The sequence below is a fragment of the Chroicocephalus ridibundus genome, chromosome 4 (assembly GCF_963924245.1).
Source record: "Chroicocephalus ridibundus chromosome 4, bChrRid1.1, whole genome shotgun sequence".
NCBI lineage: Eukaryota > Metazoa > Chordata > Aves > Charadriiformes > Laridae > Chroicocephalus > Chroicocephalus ridibundus.
The window spans coordinates 42,138,778-42,150,648 of record NC_086287.1 but is presented as its reverse complement, the minus strand read 5'-3'; the positions used below and the strand labels follow the sequence as shown (position 1 = coordinate 42,150,648).

At 44.7% G+C, this 11,871-nt stretch overlaps 1 protein-coding gene across 1 annotated transcript in view; it reads left to right on the top strand.

The window, feature by feature from the left end:
* Positions 1–299: 299 nt before the first annotated feature.
* Positions 300–11,871, top strand: part of MAP3K9 (mitogen-activated protein kinase kinase kinase 9) — a 55,504-nt gene continuing 43,932 nt past the window's right edge. Inside the window, exons 1-2 of the mRNA XM_063332203.1 lie at positions 300–860; positions 6,358–6,771. Coding sequence (XP_063188273.1) covers positions 560–860; positions 6,358–6,771 — 715 coding nt within the window. The 5' untranslated portion in view covers positions 300–559. The remainder of the gene's footprint in view (positions 861–6,357; positions 6,772–11,871) is intronic.

Here is an 11,871-nt window from a genome sequence, read left to right as displayed (position 1 = left end):
CATGCCCCTTCCCCCAGCCAATGACAAGCGGGGGAGAGGCGGAGCTTGGTGACAAGCGCCGCGAGGCCCAATGGGAAGCCAAGGCTGACGAGGCGGGGGCCAATTGGGGGGCACACCGGTGTGTGCGCGACTCCGGGGCCGGGGCGGGGGCGTGGCCAAGGGGTGAGGGCCCTCAATCAGGTGAGGGCGGCGCTGACGGGCGGTAGCGGCGGCCAATGGCGACGAAGGGGCGGAGCCTCCCCTTCCCCTCCCGCCGCCGAAGCTGCCAGAGAGTCAGGTGGCCTCCGGGATGCGCGGCAGCGGCAGGCGGAGGCGGGCGCCGAGGAGGTGGGGGGAGATGCGGCGGCAGCAGCTCGGCGGCACCCGCTGCCTGCCCGCGCCTTTTCCCGCGCTGGGCTGAGGCGGCTCGGCTCCGGCCCCCCCCGACTCCGGGCGGCGGCGGCGGCACCTGCTGCCGGCAGGCGCCGGGCCGCATGAACAATAGGCGGCGGTACCGGCCCCGCCGCCCCCCGCAGCGCCCGGCTGCCGCGGGCGCCTCCCCCTATGGAGCAGCCTCGCCATGGAGCCCCTCACAGAGCTCAGCCAGGAGGGCGCGGGCGGCGGGGAGCCGCCGGGCGGCGGGCCGCTCTGGACCGCCGTCTTCGAGTACGAGGCGTGCGGCGAGGACGAGCTGAGCCTGCGGCCGGGCGACGTGGTGCAGGTGCTGTCCCGGGACTCGCACGTGTCCGGCGACGAGGGCTGGTGGACGGGCAAGATCGACCAGCGCGTCGGCATCTTCCCCAGCAACTACGTGAGCAGCGGCGTGCAGGGGGGGGGCCCGGAGCTGCGGGCCCGCTACCCGCCGCCCCCCGCCATACAGCGTAAGGCCACGGGGCAGGGGGCTCGGCGCGGCCCATCGCCATCACCCAGCGGGAGGGAGCCGGGGGGAGAAGCTCGGTCCGGCCCTCGCGTGGGCCTGGGGGTGCTGGGACGGCCATGGGCGGGGGGGTGACCGGACCGGCGGGTGGGGTGGGGGGAGCCCCAGCCCGGCCCTACCCAGGTCCCTGAGATGAGGCCTGGTCCGGTGCAGTCCGGCCCAGCTCTTCCGTTGTCCCTGAGGGGAGCCGGGACCGCCGCGGCTGGGGAGCGGCGGTGGGAGGCGGCGGGGCCCGGCCGGCGGCGGTCAGGGGCGAGTGGGCCCGCGGTGGCCCTTGGCTGCGGCGGCCCGGCCTCTCACGCCCTGGGGCTGTCCCAGGCCGGCGGCCCTGCTCGGCTGGGCCAGGGCCGCCCCGGCCCCGTTGGCCGGCCCGTTCCCTCTCCCACCCGCAGCCGCATTCCTACTGCTCCAGTGCCCTTCTGTCTTCCAGGCTGTCGCTCCTCGCCGGGCAGGCCGAACCCGGCTCAGCGTGTTCGCGTTTCGCTGGCGCCGGGAGCAGTTTCCCGTTGTTAAGTGCAGTGTTTCCAGGAGCTGATAAATTTTCACCAAACGGCCGAAGCTTGGTGGCTTGTCAGTGGTGGGGTCACGGAGGCTCCGATGACTCTCCCTTTAAGAATATCCCTAAGGAGAGGTTGCTGGATAGGCAGCAGTTGCTTTCTGCGGTGTTTATTCACTGCTAATACTTGTTCACTATCTTCCTTTCTCCTAACCAAAAGCTTATTATTTCTGACTTGAAAATTCCTAAGTTTACTTGTGTTACCATGTTCTTCCATAGGCTTTGTCTTCTTAAAAATTCTGTTCTAAAATACCTGTGAAGGAGTTTTATACAAGTTTGGATATCTGGGCCTACCTGAGGGTTTTTTGACTAAGTTGTGATGCTGAAGGCACGAAGGGATTGGTCTGTTTCTGTGAATGTCAGTGCAGTTTTGAAGCCTTTGTTGGAGCCAGAGAATAGAGCCATTTCACCTCTATATCTTTTTTTTTAGTCACTATGTACAATTGTGGAAAGAGAAACTGTGGAATGACTGTTTCTAGATCCTGTTATCTATCACTATTGACAATTCAGGCATGAATAAAGCTTTTTTTGGAGGGGCAGAGAAAAATCTTCAGACTAGTAGACCTTTCTGGAAAGTAAAAGGAGCGAAAAGATGCTTTGTCCTATCTAGGACGTACCTCCAAGGAATACAACTAATAGCTTTTTTTCTTATTCCATGTTCTGCCTGAAAGCATTTAGGTAAAACCTCTGTAATTCATAGTATTGCCCTTGGGATTGTGAAGGGACTAGGTTGGGCAGTGGTGGTGCTTTCTTTCCTGCTGGAACAGTATAGATAACTCCCTGCCCAATGCAGAAAATACTGTGAATGCTTACTAGGTTTTGCCTTTGAGATAGTTAAGAGAACCATTTCTACAGAACTTCTTGAAGCCTCAGCTCCCCACCTTTTTTGACTGTTCAAGTGCAGCCTTTGTAACTATGGATTCTCCTCTCTCATTGCACTTTCTATGGTTTGATAGTTCAGGAACAGTTGTGGAGTTGCACCTTCCCCCTCTATCCTTGTCTTACCCTTGTAGTGCCACAATGGGACTATACTACTTCTGTTCTTTCAAGTCATTAACAGTGTGTTCATGACAGTAGAATTTATTGCCCTCTGATACGTTTTTAATATGCTAAAGGAGTATATTTCTCTTTGTAAAGGAATAATGCAGTTTGGACAGGGGGTAAAGTTGGTTGCTGTTGAATTGGATTTTAAAGTTTAATGTTAGAATGATACCCACTTTTAGAGCTGGTGATGTTAGTTTGATAGCTGTTTGCAATAACAGTCTACTGTTAACTTATTGGACTGTGAAGTATTACACTATTGCAGGAGTAATGCAAGGTGTCATTCCAGATGTGCACCTTGGCACAGGAGCTGTCTGATGAAGGTTTTGGAGTGTAAGTCCTAGAGATTCTGCTTCCACTGAGTGCTGTAGTAGTATAGCTAGTAATTGCATGCTCTCTTTCTGCCATCCACAAAGTGTGCTTGAATCTTAACTCAGTGGGGGTACCATGAATGATAAAAGTAGCCTATTGAGGCTGTCAGCAGTGGGTCAGCTTGAAGGACCCTCATCTGCGCTATGGGCTCTTACACACTATGGGCTGGATTAAATAGCTTAATTGTATGGTATAATAAATGCTGATTAAACAGCAACTACTTTGCAGTTGTCAACATGGCCACTGGTCCATGGTATACAGGCTCTATAATTCCTCTGGTCCCCAGAGGAATGACAGCACTTAAGTTTTTAAATTCTAAGGCGAAAAATGCATGTTAAACCTTTCCGTTGCCCTTGCAGTCCAGTACAGCATGTCTGCTAAATTAAACTGGAGTCTAGAAAAGGGAGTTAGTATGTTTGTAAAGGTGAAGAAAAACAAATATTTTGTGCACTTATGTAGCTGTATAACTAAGTCTGTGAAAATGAATAAACTAATTCAACACAGAACACCTTAAAAAAAAAAAAACAAAACCAAAACCAAAACCCTTTTCTAAAGATGAGTTGTTTTGTTTTTTTTTTTCTGATTAAGCTACCCACGAGGGTCAGCTGGCCAGTCTGCCTTAAAGAAACATGCACTTTTAAAGTAAAGCTAAGGTGACACCTGCCAATAAAAGAAAACTTTCTTTGCGAAAGAACTTGCAGTGTGACATCTTAACGTTCACCTGGAAGCATAAATCTCACAGTTTTACGTCCCAAACTCTTAATTTGTGCATCCGGCAGAGGCATGTTTTGTTGTTTTTTCTGAAGTAAAATGTGTGAGAGCACACAGAAAGAGTTTTGCTTTCTGCGCCCTTGGTTTTCCTTTGCCCATCTCCTTCATCTGCCTGCCACCTTCCTGTTGCATGTCTCTCCTGCACCAGCAGCTACTGGGCGAAGCTGGGGTGGGCTGCCCGGTGGCTGCCCGGTGGCTGCCCGGTGGCTGCCCGGTGGCTGCCCGGTGGCTGCCCGGTGGCTGCCCGGTGGCTGCCCGGTGGCTGCCCGGTGGCTGCCCGGGTCCGTCCCGCTGCCGCCGCCGGCGGAGCTGTCCCTTCAGCACCGCGCCGCGGCGGGCCGGACCGGCGGGGCGTGCTCGTTCTAATGCCTTCTGCATCCTTGAAATGCCCGAGGAAGGAAGACGCCTGCCCGTGAATGCCACCAGAAATGGTGCGTGTCGTGAGTTTCCGGGACGGTCTGTCGATCTTGCTTTGTGGCTTTTGTGTTGGTTCGTTTTAATTGACCTTGTCCTGAGGAGCAGGTTAAGTGAGTGTTCTACCAGTGCTGAAATTCTACTGACTGAAAGTGGTAGGACGCAGCATCTGATTTCTTTCTCTCTTTTATCATTGAGAAATACCAGAGAAGCTCCTCTTGTGTATTCTCAGTGTCAGGGTAGTCTCATATCTGAAGTTATTGTCGTTACAGCCTTGCTCTAAAATTTCAGCGTTCCTGGTCAGATTCTACTCCATCATTTTTTTTTCTTCTAATCTGTAGTTCCTGAGCATTTGAACACTGAGGCTGCTACCGTAGGAGTGAAACCTTCTCTGTTGTGTAGGTCCTGTGTTACCCGAAAGATGTACTCACAATAACAGACAAATTCTTTTTGTGTTCTGGACTGGAAAGGGCCTTTCCTCCTTTTGGAAGACTTTCCTGGTCAGTTTTCTATCTTGCTTCCCATTAATCTTTTGTCCACGTAACACTAGGAAAAAGAGCATAGGTGTCCTTATTACACTAGCGAAGGTTTTAAAGGTATTGGCTGTACTGCATGGGACAGTGGTTGATGTGATCCCTATATGTAGTCAACTCCTAGCACATAGGTTTGACTCACAAAAGTAAGCCAGACTTTTAAAAATCACATTCAGGGAAGACAGAGCTCAGTCAAAAAAAAAAAAAAAAAAATTCTGCAGCTGTGGACAGCGGAGCTCATAATAAGTCCATACGGTTTTGTGACAACTTCTTGTACTATAGGCTTATACGTATAAAAGATACTTGATTGGAATAAGTAAAATACTTTACTTAAGTGGTATCTAACCTGCTCCCTTGCCTTGTATGACTATGTAATTTCTTTTAAAAACAGTGGAGAGCTTTATGTATACAATCAATAACTACAAAACCCAGTAATATGATATGGTACTCTGGATTAATACCTACCTCAAGCAAGTCCATTACAGACTTAATTTCCTTTCTACTAGACAAAGCAGGGGAACCATGTCAAATTTGGGATTTCAAATGCAGGAAAGTATTAAAGTCTTGGTGAATTTCTGCTTAAATTCTTGCATTGTGATATTTTTCATTTAAAACTTTTAAAAATTTCTTTGACTGCAATTGGTAACCACCAAAACATCAGACAGGATAGCATCAGTGGTATCCCACCAGTGACCTACCACTACTGTAAATTCAGCCACTTTAGCATGTTTTCATTGGTCAGTATGTTGGTTTTCCATTCTACATGAGTCAGTATTGGATGGGTTCTTTTGGCCATCTGTGAGCATAAACTATGTTTAGTGTATAGTTGTACAGGATACATTTTCTGGCCGCTTTTGCTCCAGATGCAATTTATATGCTGAATTAAGGCATCTGTAGATTTTTACTATATAATGCCAAGTACCCACCAGTTCCTGGGGCAGCCTGTAGAGTATAGCTGTGAGTGCACGGGAATGGAAAATGATGATTCTGTTAATTCATATAGTTTCCGCAATAAAAGTGCGTTATGTCTTAGTAAAAAAAAAAAAGTAAATGTTTTTCTTATTGCTAGCTCTGTATATTCAGTATGTGGTCTGATCCATCTGTTTGTCACACTATTGTCAGTAGTGTCAGAATTGGTTAATAGATCTCTTGTGGGGAACGAATCTGCAAAGCTTGTAGAGATGTGGAAGAATAAGTGTGATTTGCGAAGGACTAAAAGATTGTTAGTAGCGGTTGAATAACAGTCATTCAAATAAGGGACAAATGCAGGAGTAGACGTATTTTCTGTTGAATTTTAGCTATGTCACATTAAGCACTGTATAGCAAAGTCAGTGAAGAGTAGCCTCTGGGTGCATTTTCTTTTTTGTAATCTTGTACTGTCATTGAAGACAGGAAATGAGGGTTTGTCCTTAAGGGTGTGTCAGTGTTATAAGGGTTTAAGTTTGTTAAGAGAAGGCTGTTTTATTAAGTGTGTCATTCACCACTGTTAGGTCAAATGCATCGCCGTTCACAGTGAGTACTTCATACAGGTCTTATGATACTGCAAGATCTGTTTTACCACACTGTTTGGGAATGAAGGGTTGTCAGAAGGGGCTACCGCTTTAATTTGTATTGCTTAGGAATGAAAATTGGTCCTTTCTCCAAGGGTAAGGGTGAGGTTGGCCACCACGGACCTTTGGCTAATGTAAATGGCTGTGTAGTTGCTAAATGTTTACATCTTTTTTTTTTTTTTTTCCCCCTCCCTCTTTCCCTAGTTCTGGAGATCGACTTTTCAGAGCTTGTTCTGGAGGAAATCATTGGCATAGGGGGCTTCGGAAAAGTATATCGAGCTGTGTGGATAGGAGATGAGGTTGCTGTCAAGGCAGCTCGCTATGACCCTGATGAGGACATCAGCCAGACCATTGAGAATGTCCGTCAAGAGGCCAAGCTCTTTGCAATGTTAAAGCATCCCAACATCATTGCCCTCAGGGGTGTGTGTTTGAAGGAACCTAATCTTTGCTTGATCATGGAGTTTGCCCGTGGAGGATCGCTAAATAGAGTTTTGTCTGGTAAAAGGATACCTCCTGACATATTAGTGAACTGGGCAGTACAGATCGCAAGGGGAATGAACTACCTGCACGAGGAAGCGATTGTTCCCATAATTCACCGTGACCTGAAGTCCAGCAACAGTAAGTGCTACACAGAGAACAGATGAGGTGTTGGGATATGGTTTTGGAAAGAAATCATACAAAGAAAAGAGGAGAGAAATGTTAACTTAGGAATACTTTCTCTTGTGAACCACTGTATCCTCTAATTCAATCCCAGAGGGGTTTATTTTTCTACACTATGGTGTTACAGACCACAGGAAATACGTAAATGCTTTCACTTTGTAGAAGCAACTTAAATGATTGGATGCAAAAGCAACTGTAAATGGAGCAGGCTTCTCTAGTAGCTCATGCATATACAGTGTCTCAGTTTTATTAGCATTTCAGCAGCATCCTGCATGTTGGAAAGTCTTGTTGAACTTAAAATGTGTAATCTCTGTCCACTTGTTGTCAGGATAAATGCTCCTTTGGAAAGATGAAAGCTTGGGAGCATTTATTTTACTTGCTAAATTTTGCTGTGTAGATGAGATGCAAGCCTGTTTTCCTTATGGGAGATTTAAGCCATCCCTGCTGATTGGATCTTCTCTCTATCCCTCATAGAGCTGGTGTTGACAGAAACATTACTCAGGTAAATTAAATATCCCAGTGGGTGCCCATGTACACCCAGGACTTCCGCTGATGTTTCTGGTGCTTTACATGGGATGCAGCTGACCCATTAGAGCATGGGGACTGAAGTTTTCATAGTTGTGATGCTGGAAATCATGGTGAATAGCTACTCTGTAATACTAATAGCATTATTGTCTGCCTCCTGGATATTGTTTTTGTAGCGTGTCTGTCTTCCCAAACTTGAAATTGCCTTTAAGTCAAACGCATGCATAGAACATTATTTATGAGTATGGTAGCAAACTGCTGCAATAGTTTACAGATCATCATCTCCTTTCCTGATGCCTGCATGCAGCTGTTTAGCCTTTCTCTCTGCTTGTCTATGTCTAGATGGCAAGAGCAAACACGTATGTGCATGTTGGCTGCGGTGGTTTAGATAGGTGTGTTACTATGAACTCATTTTCAGTTATGGCTTGAGTTAAAAAGCGCTATGAGCTCAGTGGCTGGGATGCAGGCATGTGTCCTCTTTTGCTTTGAGGGCAGTAACATCTAGCAAAGAGGTCTGACAGATGGGAATTTTAATATCTTAAATAGCTTCACTAGAGCTAGCATTAACTATTACAATGCTGTAAATTTCCAGGCCTTGCAGAATCTTCCTGTGTTTTTTTGGCCTCAAATCTTGTGGCTGTGAATTTACATATTTTGTTGGGGGGCGGAAGGGGGGGAAGTATTATTAACTCTTGTTTGTGAGTTTGAAAATAGGAAGTATGAGTGCTTTCAAATTAGTTTCTATAATATTATTCTTGTACTATTAAAGTTTCCCTTTTTGTTAGAATAAGGCAATCTTAATGCCTACAAAGATTTCTTAATATCTAAACCCTTCCCTTACAGATGGCAGTATACCTGGGCATATTGATAAGTGCTGTAAAATGAAGGATTGGCTTGATTAATGGATGACTGGCTGCATCTGTGAATAAGACAAAGTTGCCTTTAAATATTGTGCCTTTCCTCCTTACCTAAAAAACTATTTACTTCTTATTTTGCTAACAGGCCATTAAGACTTTATTGCCTAATGCTATTTGAACATTTTTGAGGTTTAGAATGAAAGTTATTTTTAAGATAAAAAGCTGCTAGCTCGTGGTATTTCACTGTTTTATTCAGACTACAGCCTGCTAGTTGTTAAAGCGAAGCTTGTCAACCAGAGAACCAGACCAACTGGAGGGACACCCGTGCACGGTGTCACAAACCAATCACAGATACGGATGCTGGAAAACATCTGTACTGTCAGCAGCAAGAGTAAATGACTCTTGTCACAGTGAATCAGCAGTACTTAATTGTGCTGCACTGTAAACTGTCAGTGAGAAGCTGAGGGTTTTGCTAACTATATTACTAGAACTTTCCTTATTTGTGCGGAAGCAATAGTAAAGGAAGAGGAAGGATGAGTGCGAATGCCTGTGGAAGGATTCAAAGACGCCCTGTGTTTGGAGGGGAGAGGTACAGAATTTGCGTGGTGATTTTGACCAAAGATACTGTCAGATTTAGTACAGAAATGATGGCTATAGGAAAATTCTAGCCCAGCTAAGTCTGCAGAAAGCAGTATTACATTCGTGAAACTAAATAAATGTAGGAGCTGGTACTGGAGGGAAGGACTTCAGATATTTTAAGGAAAACTCATTGTTTTGTAACTCTGTTTTGAAATAAGATGAATTGGCAGCCTCAGGTATGGGCTTGACATATTACAACAGCTGTTTGCTTTAGTTTGGCAATACAGAGTTCTTCGGTCTGTGCTGTGTGGTGGTAGAGAAATTTTTTTAAAAGTATATAGTAGTTAAACATTGGAAAATACATGTTCTTTTCTGGGTGTATCTATAAAGCAAGTATAAATATTAGGTTATGGCAAGGGAGGAGGGACTGTTGGTCTTTCTTGTTCGTGGTTGTGTGTGTCCCGTCCCGTCTGTCCGTCGTGTCCCGTCCCCCCCCCCCCCCCCCCCCCCAAAAAAAAAAAAAGTGCATATACATGCAGGCAGGCTTAACTCATGGCTATCTGCAGGACAAACAGCTTTGGACTGCCAAAGTCATGTCTTTCCTGAATACTCTGTCGCTGCATTGCTGAAACAGCTTTTCCATTATATGTAATAAGCATCTTGGAAATGTCTCTGCTCAGTTTTCTATAGAAAGCTTTTTACGAGTTTTGTAACTATTAGTGGACTAAGTATGTTATTGCATCCTGAATTTATGTATGGCTTGCGTTTTTTGTGTTCTTCTGATGTACTTGGTTTTCTCAATTACTGTGGATAACTGAGAACAGACTATTTTGTTAGCTTTGTGCCTGTAGAATTACAACCTTGTACCATTTTCTTTGCACAAGTTACCACCCACCAACTGATAGGCAGTAATGTGTCTCTGGAGAAGGAATAGCTTCTGCTTGCAAGAACTTGGAAAAGACTCTTGCAGATGCATTTCTTTCATGTACTAAACATCTACAAGTACCGTAGAGCTGTCATGGGAGCATCAGCTGTATTGATCTACTGATTGGTACTGCCTACGCTTAGTAATAGACAGTGATTCTCATACATCTCGTCTTGCCTTCGAGCACCAGCTGGGACCTGCACTATCCATCTGAAGCTGCAGGATGAGTTAGTTGGGGAATTAGGGAACAAGATGGGGGAAGTGGGAAAGAACACAGTTGCCTTATTTAAAACCAAATTTTCTACTAAAATAGAAGAAAATCAGAGAATGCCTTGCTTTCAGATGTCTGCCTATATTTAGGCATAAAGACATTACTTCATGATGAACCTTCTTAGAAGGTCACGTTACATTTTGAACAGTAAAATAAGTGGGCCCCTTAATACAAGTCTGAGAAATTATCCCATTATAGATGTATAATGATTTTTAAAAAATCCTGTTTTAATCTAAACTACTGCAGCTTTGTGGACTCAAGTAGTAGGTACCAAACCAATGCTCAGTGTAGTTCTTAACATTTTTGATGGCATAGTAAAACACATTAGGTTTTGATTACTTCAGGAGGTAACTTCATCTTATATAGGGACTGAACTTCAGGGGGTTATTTGAAGATTCCAGGAGGTGTCTGTTTCCTGAGATTCTCCTTGTCAAAAAGCACTCTCCAAACTAATTGTCTGTTTTCCTTCTTTTATCCAAAAAGATAGACATTTTTCTGTTCCATCATTTTTCTTCTTTTTTTTCTCCTTTTCATTCTTGTAACTTTACACTTAATGCTAAAACAGTTAGAGTGTAGGAAAAGTGTCCTCTATGTTTTAAGTACCGTGTGTGTTTGAGGCAGATTTGTATTGTAAATCTTGGAGGTTCTGAGGGCTGCTGGTTTCATTGCTATCAGGAAGCGAGTACATAAAGATCTTTACAGAACAAATTGCACACCTGTGATTTATTTTTAGAGACCCTGAAATTCATTTTCTGAGTGTTAGTTCAGTTGGCAGTGAGTCTGGTAGGCGAGTGTTCCAGTGGCGTTAACAACTCTTGTGTTAGTTGTATAGCTACACAAGAGAAAGAAGATAACTGAGGAAAGCTATTTTGTTCTTCTATGTGAGGAGATAGGTATTTATATTTTTTTGGCATTTGATTCAAGAGATTTAATTTATTCCATATGAAAATTAATCTTATTAATGTGACTGAATCCTCTTTGGCTTCTTTTTCTTCTCTTCATCTGGTGATATTACTAACTTTTCCCTCTTCAGCTGCATATTGGTGCTCCACTGAGCATATGTTACAGAATTGGTAGTAGGCCTCTCCCAATGCGAAGGCTCCTAAATAATCAAAATGCTGAGCTATAGAAAAAAAGCAACTATGGATGCTTACTGAAGTGAACTGTGTTTAGGACAGGTCTTTGAGTTTTCCTTTCTCTTATCTGTGATCTGAGTCTCGTTTCTGGCCACAGAAAGATGCTTGGGATCGAAAAGAGCAGTCCTGTTGGTTTTAGCAAAGTATTGTAAATAATGAAGCTGGTCCTGTTTGTTTCTATTTGTCTGTCAAGTTAGATATGCCAGCACTACTGTAGGAATAATGCCAGTTAACTAATGCTGCAGAGAACTAGCAAAAGCATATTTGCTCTTTTTTTTTTTTGGACTGGCTCAGCAAAATACGTTTGTTATTTGCACTACATTGAAAGATTTTGCTGAGGGTGTTCATGCCAGTTAGCAAAGTGCTTTATAAAAAGTCACCGTGTTTGTGTTCCACAAAGTGGCACAGAAGATCAGCAGCAAAGTCACCTTGTCCAAGGTCAAAAAAAGAGGTAAGGACAGAGCTCAAAATAAACCCCAGTAATTCTGATTCAGTTGTCAGTACTCCTTCCTTTCTAGTTCTTTGAAGGTGTTCAGCTGTCTTACTTTTTGGACCACCAAGGTAAGCTTGTGGTATCCTGAGATTCAAAAGCTTTAGCTTTCTAAAGAATTCCAAATTCTGCTATAGCTTTGCTTATTTATTTTATGCGGTTAAGACTCTTTCTTTCGTGAAGATGCTAATAGAGCTGACTTTCACATGGTCTCTGGACAGTTGTTGTAGGACTTATGATATTCTTTGCTCTTTTTTTTTTTTTAAAGTACAGGC